The 27,853-nt window shown below is 37.8% G+C and overlaps 2 protein-coding genes across 4 annotated transcripts in view; one reads left to right on the forward strand and one right to left on the reverse strand.

Moving 5' to 3' along the window:
• The first annotated feature begins 1,986 nt into the window (after positions 1–1,986).
• LOC132140939 (WD repeat-containing protein 5-like) lies at positions 1,987–9,191 on the forward strand. Its single transcript, XM_059550030.1, has 14 exons — positions 1,987–2,244; positions 2,612–2,710; positions 2,798–2,906; positions 2,996–3,069; positions 3,715–3,804; positions 4,926–5,015; positions 5,126–5,209; positions 5,290–5,345; positions 5,630–5,676; positions 5,889–5,964; positions 6,102–6,135; positions 6,697–6,771; positions 6,874–6,961; positions 7,052–9,191. The coding sequence occupies exons 2-14, from the start codon at positions 2,645–2,647 to the stop codon at positions 7,150–7,152; spliced, it is 990 nt and encodes a 329-aa protein (XP_059406013.1). The 5' UTR covers positions 1,987–2,244; positions 2,612–2,644; the 3' UTR covers positions 7,153–9,191.
• Positions 9,192–9,337: 146 nt separating this feature from the next.
• rxrab (retinoid x receptor, alpha b) overlaps positions 9,338–27,853 on the reverse strand; it is a 66,773-nt gene continuing 48,257 nt past the window's right edge. The window contains exons 1-9 of one of the 3 annotated variants that reach the window (XM_059550029.1): positions 24,929–24,977; positions 23,249–23,399; positions 22,544–22,723; positions 20,326–20,489; positions 16,650–16,779; positions 15,884–16,016; positions 13,253–13,344; positions 12,288–12,393; positions 9,339–11,697 (exon numbers count right to left, since the gene is read on the reverse strand). In XM_059550029.1, coding sequence (XP_059406012.1) covers positions 11,550–11,697; positions 12,288–12,393; positions 13,253–13,344; positions 15,884–16,016; positions 16,650–16,779; positions 20,326–20,489; positions 22,544–22,723; positions 23,249–23,387 — 1,092 coding nt within the window. In that variant the 5' untranslated portion in view covers positions 23,388–23,399; positions 24,929–24,977 and the 3' untranslated portion in view covers positions 9,339–11,549. Of the gene's footprint in view, positions 11,698–12,287; positions 12,742–13,252; positions 13,345–15,883; positions 16,017–16,649; positions 16,780–20,325; positions 20,490–22,543; positions 22,724–23,248; positions 23,400–24,928; positions 24,978–27,853 lie in introns of those variants that run through there. The other 2 variants (XM_059550028.1, XR_009433849.1) reach the window with 2 other exon arrangements.

Genomic DNA, 27,853 nt, shown 5'->3' on the forward strand with positions numbered 1-27,853 from the left:
GAGCAATCGGAGTGGGGATTGCACCCCCAAACGGTGAGTCTCCTATGGCAGATTTTCGGGGAAGCGAAGTGGATTTATTTGCGTCAAGCACGACTACGCATTACCCGCTTTGGTTCTCCCTATGCCCTCCAGCACCCCTGGGCTTGGATGCATTAGCCCACAACTGGCCCAGGACCAGTTTGTATGCGTTTTCCCCCAATCCGTCTGATTTCGCAGGTATTATGCAGAATACGGGTGGACAGGGTAGAACAGCTGCTGCTGGTGGCTCCGCGGTGGCACACACACAGTCGTGGTTTGTGGATCTGATCAATCTGTTAGCGGGCTCTCCATGGGAGATTCCCCTCAGACAGGATTTATTATCACAAGCACAGGGACTGATTTGGCACCCGAGGCCAAATCTATGGAATCTGTGGGCGTGGCCTCTGAGCGGAGTGAGTTCATATGTCCCGGTCTTTCTGCTGAAACTACCGAGACTATACTGAATTCTAGAGCAGCTTCTACGAGACGCTTATATGCTTTCAAGTGGAGACTGTTTACGACCTGGTGTGAAACTCATAATATGGATCCAGTTTTACTGCCCAGTGGCGTCAGTACTGGAGTTCCTTCAGGAATGTTTTTCGGATGGAGTGACACCAGCTACCCTAAGGTTACGTGGCAGCCATTCAGCTTACCACGAATATATAAATGGTGCCTCAGTGGGCCGTCATCCACTGGTTTCTCGTTCATACAGGGTGCGCGATGGCTGAGGCCTTTCCGCCCCGTGCGAGTTCCTTCATGGATTTTCCATTGTGTTACATGGTTTATCAGGGCATCTGTTTGAGCCCTTGGAATTTGTTCCGGATAAATCCTGACTTTTATAACACGGACTCTGTGGAAGTTTTGTTGCGACCAAGGCCTAATTATGTCCCTAGGTCGCATCTATCCCTTTCGCTTTCAGCAGGTGGTCCTGGAGGCTTTTTCCCCTGCTGTGGCGAAGTCTGGAGATCTAAGTCTTGCCCTGTGAGAGCTTAAGACTTATTTGGATCGTACTGCCCCATGGTTGAGTCTGACCAGCTGTTGTCTGTTTGGACAAAGGAATAAAGGCCATGCGGTTACAAACAACGCATGTCCCATTGGCTGGTGGAGGCAATATATTTAGCCTATGAGGTGCGCGGGCTCGCTTCGCCCTTAGGAGTAAAAGGTCATTCCACGAGAGCAGTGGCTTCTTCTCAAGCCTTTCTCAGTGGATCTTCTATGGATGATATCTGTGCTGCGGCAGGCTGGTCCTCACCGAGCACTTTTATCAGGTCTTACAGTCTGGATGTGAGGATGGCTCCTGGCTCCCGGGTTCTCTCCGTTTGAGCAGATGCTTCCTTGGATCCCAGCTATCAGGTACGTCAGGCGTTATGGTATAGCGTTCCCATAGTGGTGACGTCACCGCAGCATTGAAGTGATCTATGAAAGGGAACATCTCGGTTACGTATGTAACCTTGGTTCCCTGAATAGGGAACGAGATGCTGCGGTTCTGGCCGTGCCGTACCTTGATAGCATTCTTATTCAGTCATGAAATCTGAGTGAAATGGCGCGCGGCACCAGGTATATATATGCGTACCATGCATGGGCGGTGCCACGCGCTATTTGGCCAATAGGATTGGCGGGATGGTATAGGGCTTCAGACATTCGTCACACCGAAGGTGTTCCCATAGTGGTGACGTCACCGCAGCATCTCGTTCCCTATTCAGGGAACCAAGGTTACATACGTAACCGAGATGATAGACGTTAATATAATATCTAATAAATTCAGTCCAAAAAGGCACTAGTGTTGCACTAGTTTTATCTTGCAACACCGGTTAAAATAATTTGAGATATATATATATATATAACATAATATTTCAAAATGCCTTGTAAATAAAACATTGCACAAATAAATAACGGAGCGATATGAACACCTTCTTTTCTATTAGTGGAGAGATTTTGAATAGAATGACTTGCAAAATATTTAAATGGATGATATTGTTCATAGTTTTATTCAGAGAAACCAAAGCTGTGAGAAATGTATACTCGTCGAATAAAATAAAGAAAAAACAGCCACCATCATAAGAATCTAAAGTTGTCATACACACTGCGCAAGCGCGGTGACGCGCGTGTCGCTTGTCATTTCTATTTGGCTCAGCAAGTGCCCCTAAGCACCTTTTCTAGCAGTTTGTAAACACAGTCGTTTGGAGCGAACCGTTTGAAACCAAAAGTTTGCTGCAGAAGCCTCCAGTAAGTTTCTACTCGTTTGTTCGTGTTTCATCGCTTATGTGATGTGGAATACCTGATCTGAATGCAAATATTGGGTCTGTTGTTAGCCTTGCTAAGTGTGTGACAGGCGTGTGTGCGTGACAGGGCGGCAACTACAAACATGTTTACTGATGTAACTGATTTCTATGTGTCTAGCATTTGACTTAGTAAGAGGAAGTAACGGGCTTGGCTAACATGTCTAAAAGACTTATTTTAGGCCATGTGCATTTTGAAACACTCCAATGCTGTTAAGTGTTTTGACGATGGACAGTTGAAATAAATGGCATTTGTCTAAATTCTGTAAAATTTTTCAATCTGTTTAACAATTTAATGATCTCCTCTTTTTAAGAGGCCCTGTATTTGACCCACGTAAGGTGCAGCGATGGCATCAGAGAAGAAGCCAGAGACAGAAACACCTAAGACACATTCAGGATCCTCATACTCCAAGGTAGAAAGCCTGGCTTTTGGTTACTTTGCTTTTTTTAAATGCAAGTTAAGTTGGTTCTCTGTTAATGTGGTTTATGTCTTTCTGAAGTCTGCTTCTGTGAAGCCAAACTACTCTTTGAAGTTCACCCTAGCAGGTCACACAAAAGCTATATCATCAGTCAAATTTAGCCCTAGTGGTGAATGGTTGGCCAGTTCATGTAAGTAGGGCGTTTTATAATGTTCAATTTTAATCTACAGAAAGCAAACCAAAGTCTGAAGATTTTGAAATTTAAAAATTTGTTTTCAGCGGCAGACAAGCTCATCAAAATATGGGGCGCTTTTGATGGAAAATTTGAGAAGAGTCTTGCAGGACATAAACTTGTGAGTTTTAATCTAAGTTAAAGGAATAGTTTACCCAAAAATTAACATTTGCTGAAAATGTACTTCCTTTAAATGGTCAATTTACAGGAAAATGATAACTTTTTGTCATTAATTTGCTTCAAACCTATAAGACATTGGTTCATCTTCAAAACACAAACTTAAGATTTTTTTTTAAGAAACCTGAGACATTTCTGTTCCTTCATTGAAAATTTATTTAATCAAATTTCATGCTTAAAAAAGTTAATAAAGACATTGTAAAGGAAGAGCTGCCATGGACCCTAGTTGATGATTTATATTTATGCTTATTGATCAATTTTTATATGTAAATAACACTCAAACATAAATATCATATAAAGCAATTATTTAGGCCTTAGGTCTTTTTAAAGTGTAAACATTTTAGTGGAATGGACTTTACATGCACATAATTTTATTTAGTAAAAAGTAGCATTATTTTTTGTTTTGAAGATAAATGTTTTATGGGTTTGGCAAGACACCATGGGGAGGAAATGATGACAGAATTTTACTTTTGGGTGAATTTACCCTTTAAAGACTCAAGCTGTAAATGTATTCTAGATGTAATTAAGATATGCTATTGTATAAAAAGTCTTAGAAATCTTTTTGTTACAACCCATGTTGTATTTGCAGGGAATATCAGATGTGGCCTGGTCTTCAGATTCAAATCTTTTGGTGTCTGCATCAGATGACAAATCACTGAAGATCTGGGATATGAGTTCGGTAAAACTTGTCAGATAATTTGATCTGGGGTGCGTTCTCCGAAACTACCTTAACGCTACGTCGTTCTTAAGTTGTACCTTAAGAAGTACCTTATCGTTAATACGTGGTTTCCGAAACCTTCTTAGTTAAGTATACCTTCTGTAAGTCATACGTTTGTAAGGTTGGTCTGGAGCGCTCTTAGCTATACCTTATCGCTGCTGACGGTTCATACCGCTAGTGGCCACCACTACACAAAAAGCTTTTTACATCGCAGTTTAATTACACATAGAAATTTTATATGAACATTTATTATAAAATCTGATTTAGTATTAAAATTACATTTTTACTTTACTTTAAAATTTTACACATAAAATACTTAAGTTGTTATAGCCTACTACACCCAGTGTATGGAAGTGTTTTCATTAATAAAGTTTCCATACACTAATTGTTAGCTTTTTTAATTACTATCCTAAGGCACATCAGCTGGCGAACCATTTGACAGAAAAGGCTTAGGAGTCTATATAAAGAAAGATGAGTTTACATAAACTTTATAGCTATGGCAGCGAGACAGCGAGTACTTGTAAATCAAAGACGGCACCGTCCGCGGAGCCAGTTAGTGTACGTCAACTACATGGCTGGTGGATAATCAGCATACGTTGTGGAGAACATTAACACACTTATGGCCGTGAGGGTTTGGTATTGCACACTTGCTAAATTATAAACACATGCTCATATTTATTTCTGCATGTACATATTTCAATGAGCCCCGATAAATGCAGTTTGTACTATTTTTAAAACGCTTCTTTATAAAGAACATTGTTTTCTCAATACTTTACCTATACCACTGTGAAGGAAAGAGCGCACAATCGATCATCGAGGCATCGATATCAACCTATTCAGCGCCTCCATCATGAACAGCGCCTGCTAAGGTCGAACTTAAGAAGGTTTACCTTAAGCAACATCCTAAGGTATAGTTCGGAGAACACACATAGGAAAGGTATATCTGTAGTTAAGGTGTACCTTTTGAGTCTTCGTCGCGAGCTAAGAGACAACGTTATCGGAGAACGCACCCCTGATGCTGTAGGTGTCATCCATATCAGTTTCTGACTTCAGTAGCCTAATTCTCTGTCATGCTTTTGAAGGGAAAATGTCTGAAGACACTGAAAGGCCATAGCAACTACGTCTTCTGTTGTAACTTCAACCCACAGTCGAACCTTGTTGTGTCTGGATCTGTAAGCAAACAAACAGATTTCTTATTTTTTAAATAAATAAAAATAAATATGAGACAGTGTTTGTACTCATAAGTCATTGAGGGATCAAGCTATGTGGTTCATGTTGACAGTTTGATGAGAGCGTACGGATTTGGGATGTCAAAACCGGGAGGTGTCTGAAGACCCTGCCCGCTCACTCGGATCCCGTCTCAGCGGTAAACACCAATTACTAAAAATATATTTTGTTAGTCTGCATGCAGATTTTGTTGATGGCGGTTTAATGTAATGTTTCCAGGTTCACTTCAACAGAGACGGATCTCTAATAGTATCCAGTAGCTATGATGGTTTATGGTAAGTTGAGTAGTGCCATCTATTAAAAGTGCTGTAAGCACTAACTTTCTGCTAGTTGAATGTTGACAAAACCAAAACATGAAAGATAGAGTGGCATGGGGCATCCTGTGATTGGATATTTATTTCAGTGAAATCTGTCAGTTAGAAGAGACATTATTTTTTGTATTTTATTACTAAACATTTACTTGCAGCACCTTTAAGTCAGCCTCCGTTCACACTTATGATACTTTAAGACATATGATTACATTATTTACCTTTTCTTAACACTATGGACTGTATTTCAGCCGATTGTGGGACACTGCATCTGGACAATGTCTGAAAACTCTTATAGGTATGTGACTGTTTTCTCTTGATTGTATGTACTAGAGAAGCTGGAGAGCATGATATCAAGTTTTCTTATCATAGTTGGACTTTTAGCCTTAAATCTTGAGTTTTGTTGGGGTACCAGATGGCAGGATGGTGTGTGCTGCATAATTTGGATACATGTAGCCTTTTTAAATGAGGAGAGTGTGTCGATGGCGAACTGATCTGTTTTATTTCCAGATGATGATAACCCTCCTGTCTCCTTTGTGAAGTTTTCTCCAAATGGAAAGTACATTCTTGCTGCGACACTGGACAAGTAAGTGAACACATCTCCCTAGTGACTGTTTATTTCTTTTCCATTCAGTGGAGTTTCTGAGACTATATTCATTTTGAAAAAAAAACTGCCAACAATGAAATGATTCGTCGCCTTTTTTTATTTATTTTTTCTCACAGTACGTTAAAGCTCTGGGACTACAGCAAGGGAAAGGTATGTCATTGAAGTACCATAAATGTTGACTGCTAATAATATTAATACAAATATTTTCTTTAATGCATTACAATTAATAGTATAAATTATATATAGGTTAACTCATATTTGTGATATGTTGGTTATGCTAGTACGAACACCAAACCTCACTAGTTAAAGCGGCTTATAAATCAGTCAGATCGTGTTTATTATATTTAAATGTAGTGTTTTGCACCAGTTTCTGTCAGGGTCATGTATAGGGATAGGGGTCCGGTTAGGTGATTAAAAAATATCACTAGCAATGAAAATCCATTAGATGTTGTCACTAAATATGTGTGTACCTACTTAACCATATTTTGGAGGACGAATTCGTATCCAGAAGTGAAATAAATCTTACAAAATCTCATTTTAGGGGTGTCCACCTTTGTAAAAACTGTATGTAAATAAAGTGTTTTTCTTATGTTAAAGCATTTATAATAAGCTGTATATAAACTTGAAATATTAAGTCAAGTTAATGTGTGTACGTAATGTTCATGCTTTAACTGAACTATTGTAGCTTTTAATTTTCTTTCCTTTTTTTAGTGTCTCAAGACATATACTGGACATAAGAATGAAAAGTATTGTGTGTTTGCCAATTTTTCTGTAACTGGAGGAAAGGTATGTTCAGTAGGACTTTGTCGAAGTATTTGTTTTAATACATAGGTATATAGTTATTCAGACCAGTTTTGAATAACCTGAATCCATCTTGCTCTCATTCAGTGGATCGTCTCAGGCTCTGAAGACAACATGGTGTATATCTGGAACTTGCAGACCAAAGAAATTGTTCAGAAACTGCAAGGGCACACAGGTATATGACATTTGTTACACCTCCCAGACTCAAACACACGGCAGCCTCTTTGATTTTGTTAACATAAGTGTGATGCATTTTTGTCCTTAGATGTAGTGATCTCGACAGCTTGTCACCCTACAGAGAACATCATTGCCTCTGCAGCCCTGGAGAACGACAAGACCATCAAACTGTGGAAAAGTGATTGTTAAGTTAAAGCACTGCACTTCAGAGGCTTGAGTAGAAACCTCAGAATGAGGTTAAACTGTCTAAACTGTCTTTTACAATGATTTGATAGCACTTAGTGCAGGGTTATTATTGGAGAGATGGGCAGGTCCTGTCTGCTCAGAATAGTGACAATCTCACTCAAGCCTTTTCCCCCTTAATATAATCTACTGTAATGTTTTCAGTTCGTTTTAATTTGCTACTGAAGAACAAATGTTTTCTTTCAAACCATGGATTCAGTTGTTTTATTGATCTGTTTTTCATTTTTTAATGTTTTTTTGCCATCAAATGATTCCCGTTATTGCTTTTCATTTAAGTGTTTTGGAATCATTGATGTTGATATGCGAATAACCAATGTGCTTAGGACCTTTAAATTCTTTCTAAACATTGTTTTCCACTATTTAAGCTTAAATTAAATTAGTCTTCATGGCTTTGATCCATTGGAGTAGTAGGTAAATTTCCATAAAATGTATTTAAATACAATGGGGAAAATATTTATTTGGTCCTCTGCTGATTTTTGTACGTTTGCCCACTTATAAAGAAATGGAGGGTCTTTAATTTTTATGGTAGGTTTATTTTAACATATATATACAGAATACCAACCAAACAAATCCAGCAAAAAACATTATTTAAAGGTTAGAAATGAATTTGCATTTTAGTGAGTGAAATTATTTGAAAAGTATTTGATCCCAAAGCAAAACTTGACTTAGTACTTGGTGCAGAAACCCTTGTTGTCAAGTACAGAGGTAAGATGTGTTTTGTAGTTGGTCACCAGGTTTGCACATATCTCAGGAGAGATTTTGATCCACTCTTTACAGATTCTCTTTAAATCCAAAGGTTTCTTGGCTGTTGATTGCCAACTCAAAGTTTCAGCTCCCTCCACAGATTTTCTATAGGATTGAGGTCTGGAGACTGGCTAGGCCCCTCCATGACCTTAATGTGCTGCTTCTTGAGCCACTCCTTTGTTGCCTTGGCAGTATGTTTCAGGTCATTGTCATGCTGGAAGACCCATCCATGACCCATCTTCAATGTTCTGGCTGAGGGAATGTGGTTCTCGTCCAAGACTTTATAGTACATGACCCGTCCATTTGCCCCTCAATGCAGTGAAAATGTCCTATGCCCTTAGCAGAAAAATAGCCCTGAAGCATAATGTTTCCACCCCCGTGCTTGACTGTAGGGATGATGTTCTTGCGGTCATAGTCAGCATTTCTCTTCCTCCAAACACGGCGAATCGAGTTAATGCCAAAGAGCTCAATTTTGGTCTCATCTGACCGTAGCACTTTCTCCCAAGCCATCTCTGAATCATTATGTTTTTTGGCAAACTTTAAACGTGCCTGTATATGTGCCTTCTTGAGCCGGGGACCATGGGTGTGTTGCAGGATTTCAGTCCATTGCAGCATAGTGTGTTACCTATGGTTTACTTGGTGACTGTGGTCCCAACTGTCTTTAGATCATTAACAAGCTCCTCCTGTGATCCCTAACCTTTCTCCTGATCATCTTTACCCCATGAAGCAAGATCTTGCATGGAGCTATAGACTGAAGCCGATTGATGGTCATTTTGTATTTCTTCCATTTCTGAATAATTGCACCAGCAGTCTCCTTCTCACCAAGCATGTTGCTGATGATCTTGTAGCCCATTCCAGCCTTGTGCAGATCTACAATCTTGTCTCCGACATCCTTTGACAGCTCTTTGGTCTTGCTCATGGTGGTGGGAGAGGTTGGAATAGAAGATACAGATTGTGTGGACATATGTCTTATACACAAAACGAGCTGACATTAGGAGTAACTTCTTAAAAGTGGCAGGACTAATCTGTTTTCCACATGGGCACATAACCAATCCGTGGGAGCCAGAATTCTTGCTGGATGGAAGGGGATCAAATACTTATTTTATACACTGAAATGCAAAGCAATTTCTAACCTTTATATGATGTCTTTTTTTCTGGATTGTTTTTGGCTGATATTGTCTCTATCCGTTAAAATAAAACCTACCATAAAAATGACAGACCCTTAATTTCTTTTTAATTGGGCAGAAGTACAAAATCAGCATGGGATCAAATAAATATTTTCCCCACTGTGTGTGTGTGTGTGTGTATATATATATATATATATATATATATATGAGGAATATAAAAATCTATGTAAATGTTGTTACAGAAATATTCTGCTTTATGAAAATGTTCATTTTATTTAATGTTTATATATGTATCTGATATCTTGTATAAGACCATTTATTCATAACTCTCAAATAGTTATTTTGTTTGCTGAAGATGATATAACAGTCTTTTTTACAATCTGAAGTTTTATATTATTTTGAACAGACATAATGTAGTAGGTCAATACACAATACACTCTCCGTTTGTCTTGTAAAAAAGGAGTGAGCTGTGCTCAGCTCTCAGGTGAGGGTACCATGAAAACAAATGGCAGAGGAACAGAGAAGCCTTTGCACATAAACCCTTCCCTCAGTCCAGGTCTGAGGGCACGGCTCCACTTAAAAATGAATATTTACACCAACAATGTGTACAATATAGAACAGACAAAATAATGACGTGGAGAGAAAAAAAAATTACACTTTGTACAAAAATAGATCATTCTCTTAAAATGCATCTCTTTCGTGTTTTGCTGACATGTCCTGTGATGGATTGGTGTCTCACAGGGAAATATCACAGATGTCTGATAGCGGCACATCAGGATTGTAGCTGATATTAGATCAAATGTGCCCAGCTCCTGATGGTTTAACAAACCCTGTTTGACACAGTGCGAATCCAAGAGCGCTTACAATGTCTGTGTTTTCTCTATACCTCAGCAAAGGGGTCTTTAGTTCTTGTATGCACATTCTAAATATGCTGGTTTTGGAGTAATAAAAGGCCAAAGATGTACAATGACAGAACAAACAAAAGTCCACTGATCTTCCATGATACAGATTCAAATTTCAACCTGGTCGAAGCTTGAAAACATGACCTCTAGAACTTCAGGTTGTGTATATCAATCACATAGACAGTATATGCTGTTTATGTGTATCTTAGACTGAATACTCATGTTTCTGTGAGGCCTGGCGTTATCATTCAGCAGAACATGTCGTCTAAATCAGTAGGTCTTTTGCACTGTCTTCTAATGACAACTGCTGAGCAGCTCAAATACCCTTCCCAATTCCAATAATAGTTATTAAAATTCACTGTCATCATGAAAACACTGGTTCAGATTGGCTCAATCTGCAACTGAGGTTTGATGCATCAATACAAATGTTATGAAATCTATCATTATCGCAGTTTCTTCCTTATTACACAGATAAGACTGCACAACAGAACCAAAAAAATTGCATTTGAATCAACCTGAGGGTTAGAAAGTGTTATTTTGCATTGTTTGCCAAGCAATCTGTAAAAATCGTTAGGTTACTGATGTAATCCCGGTTCTCTGATAACATGGAATGTTAGAAAGAGAACCAACTGTTAAACCTCATGTAATAGCAAATAAGTACAGCTGCAATGTCACAACTTTTCCAATAGGGGACAGGCATGGCACTTCCCAAACCTCGCAATTCCCTGAGGCCAGACCATCATCTGGATTCCTTTAACTCCTTGCCTATTTTCAAATCACAAAAACCCACTTGCTGGGAATTTTCAGATGATATATATATATATATATAACATTATTGAAAATCTTTGGAAATACTTAATACAAATTTATGCTGAACTACTGAGCCATGAAAAATCTTCAATAATTTTTTGTACACAATTCTAACGAATCGTTGTATTTTTTCATCCAGTGCGAGTTCAGCCAGGAGTGCTTTTCATTCTTTTTAGACCATTCTGTTATTCATAGGCCCATATATCTTGTAAAAAGAAAAGGACTTGAAACCAAACTGTGTGCAGTTTCATCCTCATGAAGATGGACTTTAAGAATCCTGATGTATGGCAATACTGCTTAAAGAATTTCTAAGTGCCTGGGGGAGGGAAGGGGGGAGTTACTGTGGTCCTGTGCACTGTTCCAATAGCAGATACAGTAATGTGTTTTCTAAAGACAGCTGCATGAAGAAGTGCATCCGAGGTATTTTGTTTCCTCTCATGAAAATTCACAGCTAAATGATTGTGAGTTCAGGGATGAGGCGGTTTGGCTGTGTACAAAAGCAGAGGTAGACCTCTGTAAGGCAGAAGAAATGAGAAATCATAAACTCCAGAACTGCATGCAAACCAGGAAAAAAACTCACTCAATCCATCCTGCGTGCTATTCAGTAATGAACAGTTACACAGTATTTTGTGTATTGCGCAATGTTTCTGATGAAACGCCAATGAGTTGAGTCTTCTGCTATGAGATCAGAGATGTGTCCTGTGGCCTCCTGTAGCGTTCTGTACATGAGCTGCACCCTCTGGAGGAAGAAATCATTCCCTTATGTCATTTGGTGTGGCGCTTCCAGCATTTCCATTAGGAAAGTGTCGATGGGTGTGTCTCCGATTAACTTAAAAAAGAAGAGATGTTCAAGACACTTCAGGCCGATGGAGCGCAGGGCAGGCAGACGCAGTAACAGCTTGGCGAATCTGTCCGAGAAACAATGGATGTCAGTGTTTGGATGAGCACAGTGTAATACTTCAGCAGTTTTTTTTAATAATAACAAAGTTTGAGGTCTGTATCTGTTTTTACAGAAATTAATACTTAATTATATCAAACAAAAGTGACAGTACAGACATGTATAATGTTACAAAAGGGTTCTGTTCCAAATAAATATTGTTCTTTTGAACTTTATGTTAATCAAAGAATCTTGGAAGAATGTATCAAAGTTTCCACAAAATATCATTTGAGCAGCAAATCAGCATATCAGAATGATTTCTAAAGGATCATGTGACGCTGGACTAGACTGGTGGTGTAATGGATGCTGAAAATTAAGCTTTGCAATCACAAGAATAAATTATATATTTAAAAAAATATTCAGTTCGAAAATAGTTATCTTAAATTATAATATTATTTCACAATTACTGTTTTACCAGATAGACCTCTGTTAAATCTCTATAACATTCATTTTGTTTTGTGCAAACATTCATTTTTACATGCAAGTGAAATAATGAAGGATACATAAGCACATGTGAGATGAAAAATAAGTATGTGTGTGTGTGTGTGTGTGTGTGTGTACCTTCCAGGCTGATCAGGATATTTGTGTTTACAGTAGGCCTCTAGAGATGCATACACTCTTTCCCTTAATGCCTCCACCTCTGATGGATTAGACAGTCCTTTTGAATCTAAGAGTTGATTAAAAAAAAGAAAAAAGGATGGATTGAAGGATGATAGACATCAAAGCACCGACAAAAAAAAAGGTTATGTTAAGGTTTCATTCTGGGCCACTTTATCAGATGCTACACTACTATTCAGAAGTTGGGGGTCCTGAAAAACATATAATAGTTCATCATGGTTTACTGTTTTCAACATTAATAATTTTACGAACTGTTTCTCGAGCACTTCTATTAATATTAAATAAATCAACCCTAAACCTTTGAACAGTGGTGTACATTTGTGTGATGTGCAAACATATCTTGTCTTGTGGCTGATGGGTTTTGCTATAACTTCAAGGCTGAATCAATGACTTTAAGCTGTAGATAAAGACATTCCAGAAATCAAAAACAAGGCAAATCGCTAACTACAAATGTTCTTCACATACTGTTGGGCATATTATATTTGGCAAAGTCCACAGCATCACTTCTCCATACAATGCAATTGAACGAAACTTCCAGTATAGTTTCCAGTATGATGAAATGGAAAAACAACAGTGATTTTTAACTTCCTAGACTGGATTGCCGACATTTTTACATACCAAAATGACCATTTTTATTGTTCGGGGCTAAACACTGAGGTCACAATGTTGCACAAATTTACTGTTTGATTTATGCAATACTCGAATCATACTGCTTTCTATAAGCTCACTTTACTGTGGTTTAGTCATAAGAATCTCATTTACTCTTTCTGGCTTTACTCCAACACATTTCTTAGGAATTTGCCAAAACAAATAGCAAGGTAGGTCAATCAAACTGAAGTGGCATTTTAAACGCACTTGAATAAGAGTGCTGTGTGCGCATGTGTTTGTCTAAGTATACATTACTGTACCTGGATTGAACAGAACAATGGCCCGCAGGCATCCAAGTTCAGTCTTGTCCATTTGCATGTCTCTCATCTTTGACACAAGCTCCGTCAGCACTCTGTAAAAAAAGGGCACAGGCAACATGAGCAAGCTGATTAATTGCAAATTCATTTTCTCCAATATACCCCTAAAACGTCAGGAAATATTCTGTAACATATTAAACATGCCCAGTGAGTCATCGCTCCACCTTTATATTTAGTTTTCATATTGCCTTGAAAATCAAAGTCATTATGTCTTTTAAGACACATTCATCTACTACTGCCGACGGAGCGGGCAGCATATATTTCATTAGTGAGGACACCAGCATATCTCACACTGCCAGTGAAACATTATCACAGCGCTACATAAAACTGCCATATGGCTTAATGTAAAAATGACATCAATCAAGAGTAAGATGTGGAGGACACTTTCATGATGCAGCGTCTAATATCATTATGGAGGTTATTTTCAAAAATTCATGTGTGCATGACTTATATCACAAATCTTCCACACGGTGTACAGTGAGGACACTGAAGGGTCTCCTAGAAGATCACAAGACCATGCCCTCCATAAACTGAATGATGACACTGAGTTTAGTTAGGACAGTTCACCCAAAGTGAAAATTCGATGTCAACATCGTTCCAAACCTGTATGATTTCTCTTTTCTGTGAAACACAAAAGCAGATGTTTAGGAGTATGTTTTGGCTGCTCTTTTCTATATAATTAAAGTGAATGGGGACTGGAGCTATCAAGCTCCAAAATGAGAAAAAGAAGTGGCATGAAATTATCATAAAACTTATTAATACACTCACACACTATAATCTTATAAAGCCCTTAAAAATAAATAAATAAGTGAATAAATAAAAGGTTTGTGTGTGAAAAAGACACAAAGTTACATTCAGTCTAAAGGCACCATATTTGACTTGAGATTTTCAGTGCATTATGGCTTAAATTTTGGTCTGTCCCTCACACAAAACTATCCCACATCTGCAGATGATTTGGAATACAGAATGCAGCCAGCCACTTTTTCATCTTTATTTTCTTATTCATTTTTCCCATATGGATTTTTAAAAGAACCAATCCAACCAGCCAGAAGGCGAATAACAACATTACAAATGCTGAAAAAAAAGTAACTGCTGACAAAAGAACAAAGGTACAAGAGTCTGTACTTAATTTCTTTAATGTGGGAAAGCATTGCAAATGACAAATTAAAAAGGCAAATAAATACAAAAATATATACACAGTACTGTGCAAAAGTAAGTATATCCACCAGCTGTGTATCCACCAAAGTCAGTTATTTATTTTATTTATTTCTATCTTTTGCTGTAGTGTCAGTAGTAAATATAGGTTTACATTTCCAAACATTATTTAAGCAATTAATTATAATAATCCAGAGAGATTTTTGTTTGCACAAGGAGTCTGACAACAGCCAGTGCTCCACACAAAGATCTGATCTCACCATCGTCCAGTCAGTCTGGAATAACATGAAGAAACCGAACAAACTGAGACAGACTCAATCCAGAAGAATTGAGTGGCAATGACTCCAAGAAACATTTCTGCAAAGCTAGCTAAGAAAACAATGCGCAAGTGCACCTAGGACAAAAGCATTTTTTAATGCATAGTGTGGTCGCACCAAATGTTGATTTAATTTAGTTAATAGAAATTAGTTGATAAAGAACATCCTTGTGCAAACAAAATCTCACTGGATTATTACAGTTAATGGCAAAATGATGGAAATTTACATTACATTTAATCTCTTTCCATTGATGTATGGTTTATTAGGAATGGACAATATTTGGTCGAGATACATTTATTTGAAAATAAATCTGCAAAAAAATCTAAATACTTAGAAAATAACCTCTGAAATTGTCCAAATGAATTCTTAGCAATGCATATTACTAATCAAAAATTAAGTTTTCATTTATTTACGGTTGAAAAAGTACAAAATATCTTCATGGAACATGATCTTTACTTAATAACCTAATGATTTTTGGCATAAAAGAAAAATCTAATATTTTGACCCATACAATGTTTTTTTGGCTATTGCTAAAAATATACCCCAGCGACATAAGACTGATTTTGTGCTCCAGGGTCACACACATATACATGACCCTATTATGACACTACAGAGTTTTTGGTGCAGTTTGCTTGTTTCAGTTCTCTGATTTATGGAGGTTCCTCTACAGAATCATGAGTAATGTATAGTTTTATAACAGGAATTCAGCTGTTCAACATGATCATTCAAAAGACATGTTGAAATAAAACCATCTAATGGCTTCAAGAAAAGCATATGCTATCGATTAACAACCTCGTAGCTCACATTCAGTCTGTCTTCAACGGTTTACAAGTTATGGTTGAAAATCAGTTCCCCACGGAAGAAAATGAATGGTATTTTTACTTAAGGTTTTTATACTTTTACTTGTATACTTTTTGGAGCATAAAGGTGGTATTTTTTTGTATTTGCCATTTGTAACATTGACAGTCCCTCTCCCCATTTACTTTCATTACAGTAAAAAGAACAGCCAAGATGTTCTTCAGAAAGTCACCTTTTGTGTTCCTCAGAAGAAAGAAAATCATACAGACTCATGCTTCTTCTCTGAAAACTAACATTTACTAACCTGTCAAAGATGGCTCCCACACCGGCAGTGTGTGCACTGTCTCTATGGACGTGAAGGCCTGTGGCTAATAATATCCCATCCTTCACAGCTATAGAACGATGTGAAAAAGAGGCGATCAGGAGTTCATTCCACCCTGGCAACAGAGGACAGAAGCACAAAAGCACATTGATAACCAAACAAACAAACAAAGGTAACAGGAAAGAGAGCAACATGTGTATCTGTATCTATTAGTGTGCACGTGGTGGCTTTGGCTTCTAGCTCATTTTCTTAAACAATATTGAGTTTTAATGAGGACATTTTAAGTTGTTTAATACATCGTCACAGTTTCATACACTGCGATCCCATTTCAGAGCCTCTGAATAAAACGCACTGAATAGAGTTTGATTGTCCTCAGGCAACCTACAGCCTAATGAAATAAATGCAACATGTGAACAGCGAGAACAATCCAGCCTCTTATTCTCCCTCCGTCTATGCTGAAGCCATCATCCTTAACAGAATAAGGACTCTCACTCCAAGATAATGAGATGGAATTCCTTCTTTAATCGATGCTGTGGCCCGAGGCTGGATCAAATGTATCTCTGAATCCATATAAATGTTTCTGGAATAGACTATAATGTCACATGACCGTAAACATACTCATTTCATTAGCTGATGCTGTTCTGAGCTGTAGCTCCATAGCTGGAAGACAGCACACGGGTCACATCAGGTCAGTGTCTGCAGGACTCAAACAAAAGTGGTCTGTTTTTTTTTTTTTTTTGTGACGCACCTGCTCTCAGGAGGATGACCTGATCGTCCAGCGGGAGATCAGAAAAGTGAGGTATCCGCTTGGCCCACTCCACTAAGGTAAAGAGTTGCTTGTCAGCTGCTTGGCAGATGTTTGTTACAGGGTCGTTAGGCTGGAGAGAGAGAGAGAGAGAGAGAGAGAGAAAGAGAGGTGAACTGTTTGGCAATATAGCTTCATGGACACAAACAAAAGAAAAAAATGCAAATGAGTTCTCTTTTGTCAATCCTCTTTTCTCACGTTGTTTCTCCTAGACAGGTATGGAGAGCAAACTTTTGCTTTTGTCTCCTGATTCTCAGATTTTCTCCTTGGAAAAAGACCCCAGTGATCTCCTAATTTCAGAAAAGATAAGATATGCCAAGATACCAACATATGTAGAAAGCCTCTATATGAACAAACAAAGTAAAACATTTCTAAATAAATTCAACTAAATGATGCTATCCACGTTAATTTAATCTCATTTTCATTAGAAATGTCTTCGAAAAATATGATCATTAATGTCTTATTGTAAATTATATAGAACTTTTAACGAGAGCGCAATAACAAACAATGCTGCCTTGAATAAGAACAAAATGACATGTTTCTTTATGTTATTTGCATTCAGCATAGATATCACCAAGAGAAACTCGGCTGTCAAACTCAGTGATGTGAGTGGAAAATGAGCAGATCTCTTGTGGGAAGTCTTGTGGAAATCATTCCTGTCATTGGCCCCCAATGGAACATTTTTATTTTCGGTTTAACTCTTGCTCTCTAAAAGCCTTTCCTTCTGCTTGAGTAACCCAAACTCTCCAGCCCAGAATCAATCAGAGCAAGCGCTCATGAACCCACAGCCTGGCATGTCGGAGCACTCTGTGCGTCTTCTGCTGTAGTCATGGAGCAAATTCTCTCCCAGTAGGATCCCAAAATCACATCATCATCATCATCATCATCATCCACCCAGAGTGAAAAGCTCTTTCATTTTAGTGGTAACATACCCTTGTGGAAAAGTAGACTTTATCACTCTTTTACAAAGAGCGAGTATAACAGAAATAATATAATAATAACAACAAAAGTCATTAATGTCCCCAACAGTCAACTTAAAGTCCCCATGAAATCAAAATGGATGTTTTGGTATGAATTTTTGTATGATAATGTAGCAAGTGTGCTCCAAAACATTGACAAAATTAACATTTAGAAAATATAACATCCAAAACTTACAGTCTCAATGATTTTGATGACATCACCCAGCTTCTGTCCAAACAAACACTCTCTAGAATCTGAAACGTCCCGCCCCCTACACTATTTACACACTAAAGCGGCGAGCAGTCACTTGTTTACAGTTTTCTGTAATATGACGAATGGCACGTAGCAAACTATACAATACACATATAAACAGCAAAGAATGCTTTTCTAGCTTTTTTTGTCTTGTTTGTCTTGTTACCTGTGGGGTAAGCACAATAATCTTATTTCAAAAAGAAAACAAGATTATTTAACTTACCCCACAGGTAGATTCTTTAGCTTGTTTCAAGCAAAAACGTACTTTAATTTTTTTTCTGAAAACAAGACAATAATGTTTACTTGTCTAGAAAAAACTTCTCGATTTAAGAATTCTTAGATATTTTGGCTGGAAACAAGACAAAATATCTAAGCTAGAAAAGCATTTTTTTGCAGTGTACGCATGAGTCGCGAGAAACAAAAAAACATATTGGGACCATTTGAATTCTATACAGAATGCTATATTTTGTAGTGATATGGAAGAGATTAGGAGAAACGGTGAGACAGTCTCCATATTAGAAACAGCAGTGATGAGCAGTGAAACTACTCATCCTCAGAAACATAATCACTGTTTTACTTTAATAACAGTTTCATATTGAGTCTAAAGGGGTAAACCATAAGCTGTCAAACACTGCTTTACAGAGCTCAACAGCACTAGCCCAAGCTGTGATACAAACAAAACGCTATTGGTTATTTTAAAAAGGGGGCGGGGCTGCTCAGTATGTCCCGCCCTGCCTTCCTGTTTCAGTTAAAATTATGTCAACACATATAATAATACTATAAGTACTTTAATTGACCTTTAAGTGGGAAATGAATGCAATGTTTTTGGACACTTACGTGCTTGTTTATTGCAATTAAATGAAAATTCAAACCAAATTCATATTAAATGCAATCACTGAAATTTTGTGGGCTTTTTAACTTACTTGAGTAGGAGTTACAATCACATGTAATTTCTCACTAACGACTAAGTGTCTTTGAAATTTGGTTAAAGTCTACTTTCAAGAGTACTAAGATAAACTAAACTGACATTTCTATTGAAACATTTCTGTCATGTATTGACATTTATTTGTAATTTCGCATATGTAAAGATGTTGTAATTTAGTACATGTGCCAAGTTCTGACATTAAACTCTAGATGGCGCAGGCTGAATGGTCGTTAACCCAAACTGATGATGTTCATAACTACTGTGCACAAGCTGACTGGTTTATGTTGTATATGCAGCCAATAGGCTTGCTGCTTTACATTTAAATCGCTGGCTAGTTTCTCTACCCTTCACCTTCCCCAGCTCCACCTGTATAGATCTGCTATGGGTTATTATATATATGCTATTTGTGCAGCAGCAGTATGTCTTAAATACTCACAGCACTTTGCAGCAGCAGCAAAGCACTATTTCTGTTAAGATCAAATACATTCACATTGTCATATTCATTACCACGATAAAATCTTCTGAGAGTTGTTATGATAGAACTAAAAACATACTAACCTAACATTCTTTATAATATATTTATTTGTTCAGCAGAAAAAAAAAGTCATACTCATTTGGAAAGACATGAGGGTGAGTAAATGATGACAAAATTTCCATTTTTGAGTGAACTATGCCTTTAAGCGTACTTCTTTATCAAGTGTCTCCATGAGTTCATATCACCCACAGACTGAAATATCATAACAAGAAGATATACATCTTTCTCGAAAGTCTCTTAATCTACACAGCTTTCAGTTCAGATCATCATGTCTTAAAAGTTCTCCATTCAGCCCAAGAGGAACTCAAATTCATTAGAGCCCTATTCATGTACTAGGACCTTCCCCAGGGCTCAAGGACAAACACACAAACAGCCATTAAAAAAACAACTGTAGGGAAGACAAAGCATATGCCTCTTTCTCCCTGACCTCTACCTGATTTAGAGCTTACAGCTGCGCAAAACAGAGGACACATGTGCACAAGGCATAAATATACACACAGCACTAACCTCCGTGTGTCTAACTGACATGCTTAATGGCTGACGCTCTTATCTAGTGATGTGACAATGTGCTTCTTCTGCAGTATGTCCCCTCTCCAGGGGTCTGTATAGAGGCCTTCAATGCCAAAGTGCATTGCTATGTAGCCGAATCCATCCACTGGGAGTTGGGATTTTAAAAATAGCCCTTCTTGTTCACAAACAGAAATACTCAAATCTGCCTCTGACTCTTTCTTGGACAGCTGCAAAACTCTTAAAACTGTCTTTTTGTACATCTGCACGCAGGCTGGAGCCTTTCTTCAGACTTGACATTCAGAAAATGATCAAGCCCGGCTCGCTCACTTAGGACCAATTGTGAAGTTTAACTCTGAAACAGCACATTTCAGATGAGCCAAATGTTCTCCATAAGTTGAATGTCACCGAGTGAGATTTAGAGGGAGGGATTGGCTTACAGAATTGGCAGGCGCACTCAGGTTGGCCTCCACGTAGGTCTCCGTCTTTGGTTCCACTGCCAGTTCGGCATCCAGAATCTTCTCCACGGGCATGTCCTCATTGGCACAGCTGCCGAACTCAGCCTCGCTCCGCTCCTTCGCCCGCTGTCGCTCGTCCTGAACGGCTGCACACGTGCAGGAACAAAATTAGAACGGCTCACATGTGCAATACGTACAGTTACATACACAAACAAAACCGTGACCTTGCGCACAATAACACGCAGCTGCTTTTGGTTTGCTCTTAATCTACACGTTTCCACAAAACAGCTCAGGCTGTTTTTCATCGAGCTGCATGTGCATCCAGACCATTATTCACCGACTTCAGAGGGCTGAAAGTTGAGGAGGTCAGCCTACATTTTGTAGTGACGTTATTAGTAATATGTATACGGCTCTTTAAAATATGTATATTTTATTTGGGTGCGATCCAGCGCAAACATGATCCTGTGCTTCTACTCAGTCTACGGACAAAGTCACGGGCAATAAAACCGTCCCTCATTCAAATGATTGGTTATGAAGGTTGACAATGCATTGGTCTGTGTGTGTATGTGAATTTTAGTGAGTTGTACACAGTATATACTGTGTACATGTTTTGGCCTGGTTCAGAGGGGGAGCCAGGTCTAAACCACACAGAGGGTCTACTGTGGTCTGGACCTGGTGGATATGAGCCCCGTCTGGCTTGCCGTCAGGCTGCAGACCATTTCAGCTTTCCCTTCTGTCTGTAAAAAACCTTGTTTTATGACTCTCTTTCTGTTCGACAGAAACCACTAGCAGATCATGAGGGGAATTCTTGAGTGGGAGCCGTGGAGGTCAGCTGAAGGATAAAGCTTTACTCCAGGAGTCACTGAGAGGTGAGGAGAGAGGCACAAGGAAATTATTTTAGCTTTATCGTCCTCAGAAACAGAAAGACAGAGAGTGACTCGTGGGGGAGAAGTGTGTCAGGTTACCTCTTTCTCAGAGGCCTCGGTATAGGGGGTCTAGCCTTGTTCTCTAGACTATTTTAATAGCTTGAAAAATAGACCTAACATATTCATATCAGGCTTATTCTGCATGGCATTTTTCTACTCTTTTGAGAACAGATTCCAAACTGAACTGATAGCACAAAATAATAAACTGTCCTCCATTAATACAACACGTTGTGCTAGATATAAACATTGAATATATGCAATATCAATTTCCACATGCTAAACTTGTTTTACTGGTGTACACACTGCTGCCGGTTGTGTACTGTGTTTTCTATCTGTGTATTTTTCTACAGTGTGTTATTTAGTGGTGCCTGGATGGAAACCATATTACAGGAATGAATATTAGTCATATTTCTGCAATGCGCATGCCCACTTTGTGGTCAAACAGAAGGATAAAGCTTTTCTGTCTATGGGGTTTTAACTACTTCAGAAGAAAATCTTTTTCAGTTTCAGGGTCAGGTTTTTGAAAATGTATATTTTTAAATGCCATTTCACACATGCATCATTGACTGGGACCGCAATTTAAGAATCAGAACATGAGGGACAGTATTATGAACATCAAAACGCTTATTGTATTCCTCATTTGTAAGCTGCTTTGGATAAAAGTATCTGCTAAATGTATAAGCGTAAATCATATTCAAGTAATAAACAATGAATAGTTTACATGCTTCCCAGCTACTGGATATATTGAAATACATGTAGTATTCTGAATAAATTATGACACGTACATTCTATTCCCAGTATTCTCTGGTGGCAATAGTGGAAATACAATCTCTTGCAATCTAATGTAATTACTTTTAGACGACTCTAGACTTAAAATGTGTAATTTAATCAACACATTAATCAGTCTCCTTCATTTTCTTGATAACAGCACACAGGAGTGCAATGAACTGCAAATGGTAGGTCATTAGTGCTTTCAACCATCTGTACTGTGAATTGATTCATGTTGATTTCTTTAAAAAGAATCTGTCGCTTCCAAAAAATGTGTTGCTTTTCAAAACTGCCTGTGTCTAATAGCATTGATGATTACTTTTAATTTGGACATAAGCAGAGAAAAATGAACATTAGATATTCAGAATCAGATAATGTCAAAACACTGGAATATTTGCTCTGTTTGATCATGTTAAAGAGTTAATGATCGATCCATATTCAGAGTAGGATCAAATTCTGATATTCCGATATCTAAATGTGCTCAGTCACTAAAAGAAAGAACGCACCTTCTCTCTTCATTCCCATGGCTAAGCACTTCTGATAACGGCAGTACTGGCAGCGGTTGCGTTGGCGTTTGTCAATTATACAGTCCTTGTTGTCTCGACAAGTGTACGTCAAATCCTTTCTCACCGTTCTCTTGAAGAAGCCCTTACAGCCCTCACAGCTGTACACCCCGTAGTGTTTACCTGCCAGCAGACACATGCTTCAGTATTCTTCCCAGCAGGGTTATCTTTAATTGGCATTTAATATATAAATAATTCAACAGCACCACATCTGTTTTTGTCACACACTACTCTAAAAGACAGAATATATAGCCCAATTCCATGACTGAAGTTTAACAAGTTAAACAGCTCTCTGGAATACTTGATTCTGATTGGTCAGTTTGAACATTCTGTGGTTATACAGTATTGTATAATCCCTGTTAAACCGTATACGGTTGTTCCTCTTATATTAATCTGCAGGCTCTTTCTTCTCACATAATAAACTGATAAATACTATTTTCAATTAAATTTATATGTTATGTGCTTTTTCCATTTGGTAAGTAAATGGGAAATATAAACACTTATTTATTTATTACTATAAAATCATGCTGCTCATAGGTTATTGTGATAATTTAGCTATTTTGTTCTGTAGTAACAGACACTATTATTATTATTATTTTAAAATCATCTAAGTATGGGTGTTCCAATGTGTGTGTGTGTGTGTGTCACCTGATGAACGGTCTCCGCAAATGGCACAGATGTGTTTAGTGAGGGAGAGGGATGTGCCTGTAGGCTGCGCTGGGACCTTCATCACCCCGTTCAGACCCAGAGGGGGTTTAATGTCCTCTGAACTACTGATTGCATTCATGGGTGAGCTGAGCTAAAAAACGAAACAAAAACAGATATTGAACCATTAAGAAGTTGCTAATAACTGAATTAATGGACTGATAGAAATGGGAGTAAATCACATTCCCTTAGATCATTACTGTCTATAAACAAACACACTGTGACTGTGTAACTCTTATAATTTATATATGACATAAAAAGAAAAATTCCAGATTTTATGCATACACTACTGTTCAAAAGTTTGGGGCCAGTTTTTTTATATAGTTATTTTAAAGACTCAAATGCTCTCCAAGGCTGCATTTATTTGATCAAAAATATAATGATACTGTGAAATATTCTTACTATTTAAAATGACTGTTTTTTATTTTAATAAGATAAAATGTAATTTATTCCTGTGATGGCAAAGCTGAATTTTCAATGAATTTTAAGTGTCACATGAGCCTTCAGAAATCATCCTAACATGCTGATTTGCTCCTCAAGAACCATTTCTTATTATTATCAGTGTTGAAAACGGCTCCTTAGTATTTTTGTGGTATTTATTATTATTCTTTTTTTTTGAATATTTAGATTAATTGAAACTGCAAAAGACCAGCATTTATTTGAAATAGAAAGAAAAAACTTTCTGACCCCAAACTTGAATGGTAGTGTATAATTCCACATTAACATGTCTGTTGGAACAGAATCAGTTACACATGCTTAATTATCCAGAACTGAAGTCTCAAAAACTGTGATGACAGATGAGCGGACCTCTGAAAGACACGACAGACACGCCTACAGGAAACATTATGATGAAATAATGTTCGCTATGTTTTTCTTTGGTAATTCTTGAGAGGCAGATGAATAAAACTGTACAGCTTCCTGAAGCGAGGAAAACATTCAAATGATTCACGAAAAAAAAGGGCAAATGATTCACCCCAACTAAACATAACAATAATTACAGTTTTTGTCAAAAAAAACAAACAAAAAACAAAAAGAAAACAAAGACAAAGTTCATGACGTATGAGTCAAGTGTTACAAATACAAATGAGTGTTGAAATGTCAAAAAATGTAAGAGATTTGCTTCATGGAGAATTAAAAACTTTGTTCATTTGAACAAAACCCCTCTCCTGGCAACCTTAAATTGTGTCAGTGTCATTTTGTTCACACAATCAAAGAAAATCTGACTCATGAACTCATAAACTAAATGACATCACTGTCCTGCATACAGAAATTCATCTTTAGCATTACATAATATGATGCATTAACATGAAGCTTTTAGCTAGGGATAACATATAAATGTGACCTAAATTTGTTTAATGAGATCCTGACCGTTGACTTTTTAATCTAAAATGTTACAACAAAACAATACAATAAATCTAAATGCAAATTCAGCCCAAAGTACTTCGCAAACTATGGCATGTATATACAGTACATACCGAAAACAAAAGAGCTACCGACGCAATTGTGATAATAAAGGAGTGGCAGGAAACCAGATACATACCAAAATGCACACACCTGCACATCACATGCACCTGCACACACACACACACACACACACACACACACACACATACACAGATCTACCTGCTGCCGTCTGCTTCGTTTTGCATGCAGGCATGGCTCTTTTGACACGTCCTGTTCAGTGGCATAATCTATCTTAACGGGGCTCTTGTCAAATCCTGGTGGGGCACATGAGTGTACACACACATACACCCCCCACTATTTTGGGTAAACTGTAATTCAATATGTTCCTGGCTTCTCTGTGTGCCAGTGCCACGGGACAGTAGCATCTAGATTTAGACCAGAAATAGAGAGCATATTAACAGTCTTAACTTTAAGCCCTGAAATAGAGTCTCAGATCCCCACATTTACGCACTCCAGGATCAGTAATCATGAACCATCCCTAAAAATGCATGAAAAAGTTACCAGCCAGATAAAATACGAAAAATCGTAATCAAACAAAATCGTACAAAAGTAGCTGAAAAATTAAAGCATGGCTCTAGAAACACCAAGGTTATGGGGTGGATTGCCAGGGACTGCATGAATATACTGATTGGATAATACATTTTGATGACAGCAGCTGTCAAATGTGTAAATGTAGGAATTGGAGGTGCAACATAAATAACATTAAACTGAGGTGAATCCAGTGGAATTCCTCACATGGTGGAAGGGGAAAAGCATGACCAATAAACAAAGCAGAAAACAAAACAAACACATTTAACAAAGCCTACAAAAAATAAATAAACTAAACCCAAAACAAAACAAGTAAAACAAAACAAGAAGAAAAACAACATGAACCAAGCAAAAAAAAAAAAAAAAGCAAAGCAAAACCAAACAAAACAAAACACATTTTATATTATAAATGATATACTTTAAAATGCAGACTATTTATTTATTTTTTCTTCTTCAGTGAACTGAATTTCACAGAAAAGATTGGATGGAAAAGATCAGCTCTCTTTTGTGTTATGTGAAAAAAGATTGGGGCATGATGCTTCTGTATTAAAATAATTAGGAGGTAGCATGACTTTTCATACAACATATGCCAATTCAGGCTGGGAAAATGTACTCTATTTTATAGTGCTGTGGAAAAAGTGAATAACTAACATTTTCATAACCATGAGAACCATCTATGATGTCCAAATTAAAATAAGTAGCATGTCCAGAGAGTGGAGACAGACATAATGAACAGAAAAAAAAATTATCGTGTCTTACACTGTAGAGCCCACAGGAGCTGTTACAAGACAGATCACATGTACCATATGATCATCTCACGCCTGCTGCTTTGAGTGTATTTCAGAATTTCAGAATTGTTCAGTCAATCACAGTCATGAGATGCTTTGCACATTAGAGCCATAAACATCCTTAAAATATCATCTGCACTTTGAATCATGCTACAAACCTTTCTCTATACGATGCATGAATATTTGTCTTAAACAATTATGGGAGAACAGAAATGCATTTTTACAAATGTATGCCTATATTAACATTTGAGATAGGATTTTAAACAAAAGGGTTTTAATTTCCCAAAGAAAATGTGAGTGAAAATGTGAACTATATTTGTTACAATCCTGAACCTGAAAGTATGAGAGTTTCTTTAAAACAAAAATCGAATTCTCTATTTTTCCAGGTAGTACACTACTTTTCATAAGTTTGGGATCACTATGATTTTTATTACATATTTAAATACAAAACCGTGAAAACCATTTCTAGAGCAACAAATCAGCATATTAGAACTGAAGAAGTAATGATGCAGAAAATTTTACATCACAAGATTTACATAATTGTTATTTTCACTTGCAATGATATTTCAAAATATTACAGTTTTACTATGTTTTAGATAAAAAAAAATGCAGCCTTTGTGAACTAGCCCAATCGCCTTTCCAGGAGGTTCCCCGATAAAAATGGCGTCCCGAGGTTAAAATACATCACATTATTTGTATTGAGGTCGCTTCAAACGGCGGACATGAAAAATAACCACAGACTTGGCAACACTGGTTGGCCTTTACTACACAGAGCCGCACAAAATCCACACAAAATCGATGTTAAAATCGCAGGCGATTCTTTGTCGATTTTGAAAGCGATTTTGTGTAGCTTGTCGGTGGACTATGGCTCTGTGTAGTAAATGCCGCTCCACCTGAACCAGTGTTGCCAAGTCTGCGGTTGTTTTTCATATCCGCGGGTTGAAGTGACCCCAATACCAATAATGTGATGTTTAGCCCCTAAAATGCGAATTTTACCAAGGCAACCCTGCCAAAAAAACGTGTATTTTAACCCCGGGACGCAATTTTTTTATCGGGGAACCTCCTGGAAACGCGATTGGGCTAGTTTTGTACTAGTTTTGAGAAGCACTGGGCAGGATTTGTTCTGAAAATCTGGCAACCCTGATCTGAACGCACGTGCTTGAGATATACTTCTAATTACAGGAGCGGCTTTACTGACGAGATGCGCATGAAAATTGCATTCGATTTTTTTGCACAGCCCTACTTTAATAAAACAACAACTTTAAATCATAATAATACTTACTCGTAATATAAAATAAAAATAAATAAACACCATTGGTGAACATAAGAGTCTTCTTTTAAAAAACAACTGATCCCAAACTTTTGAACAGTAGTGTATATGGACAAAAGTAGAAGCTAACTGGACGTTTGTGTATCTGTCTGTGTGTATGAGGAGAGTCAACTGGCTGGGTGTTAAAAGAGTTTCATTCTGACACACACCACATGGCTAAGCTGCAGTTTTTAACAAGCCAGCTCATTTCCTGTGCGATTGGGCCCTGACCAGGCCCCAGCCAGGCCTCTTCTGAACCCATTTAGCATGCCAATAAAAAGTAGAAAGCCCATGTGGCACACTAAGGCCATGTTTGACACCATGCGGTCAGAGATCAAGCACTCTGACGGGGCTAATGAGGATGAATGGGGGCCAGGGCACCTCCAAGACGCCTCTCCTTAAGCCCATACACCATTATTTAAGGCAACACCATTAATGTGAAACTCCCCCTTCTCCATT

The sequence above is a fragment of the Carassius carassius genome, chromosome 5 (assembly GCF_963082965.1).
Source record: "Carassius carassius chromosome 5, fCarCar2.1, whole genome shotgun sequence".
Taxonomy (NCBI): domain Eukaryota; kingdom Metazoa; phylum Chordata; class Actinopteri; order Cypriniformes; family Cyprinidae; genus Carassius; species Carassius carassius.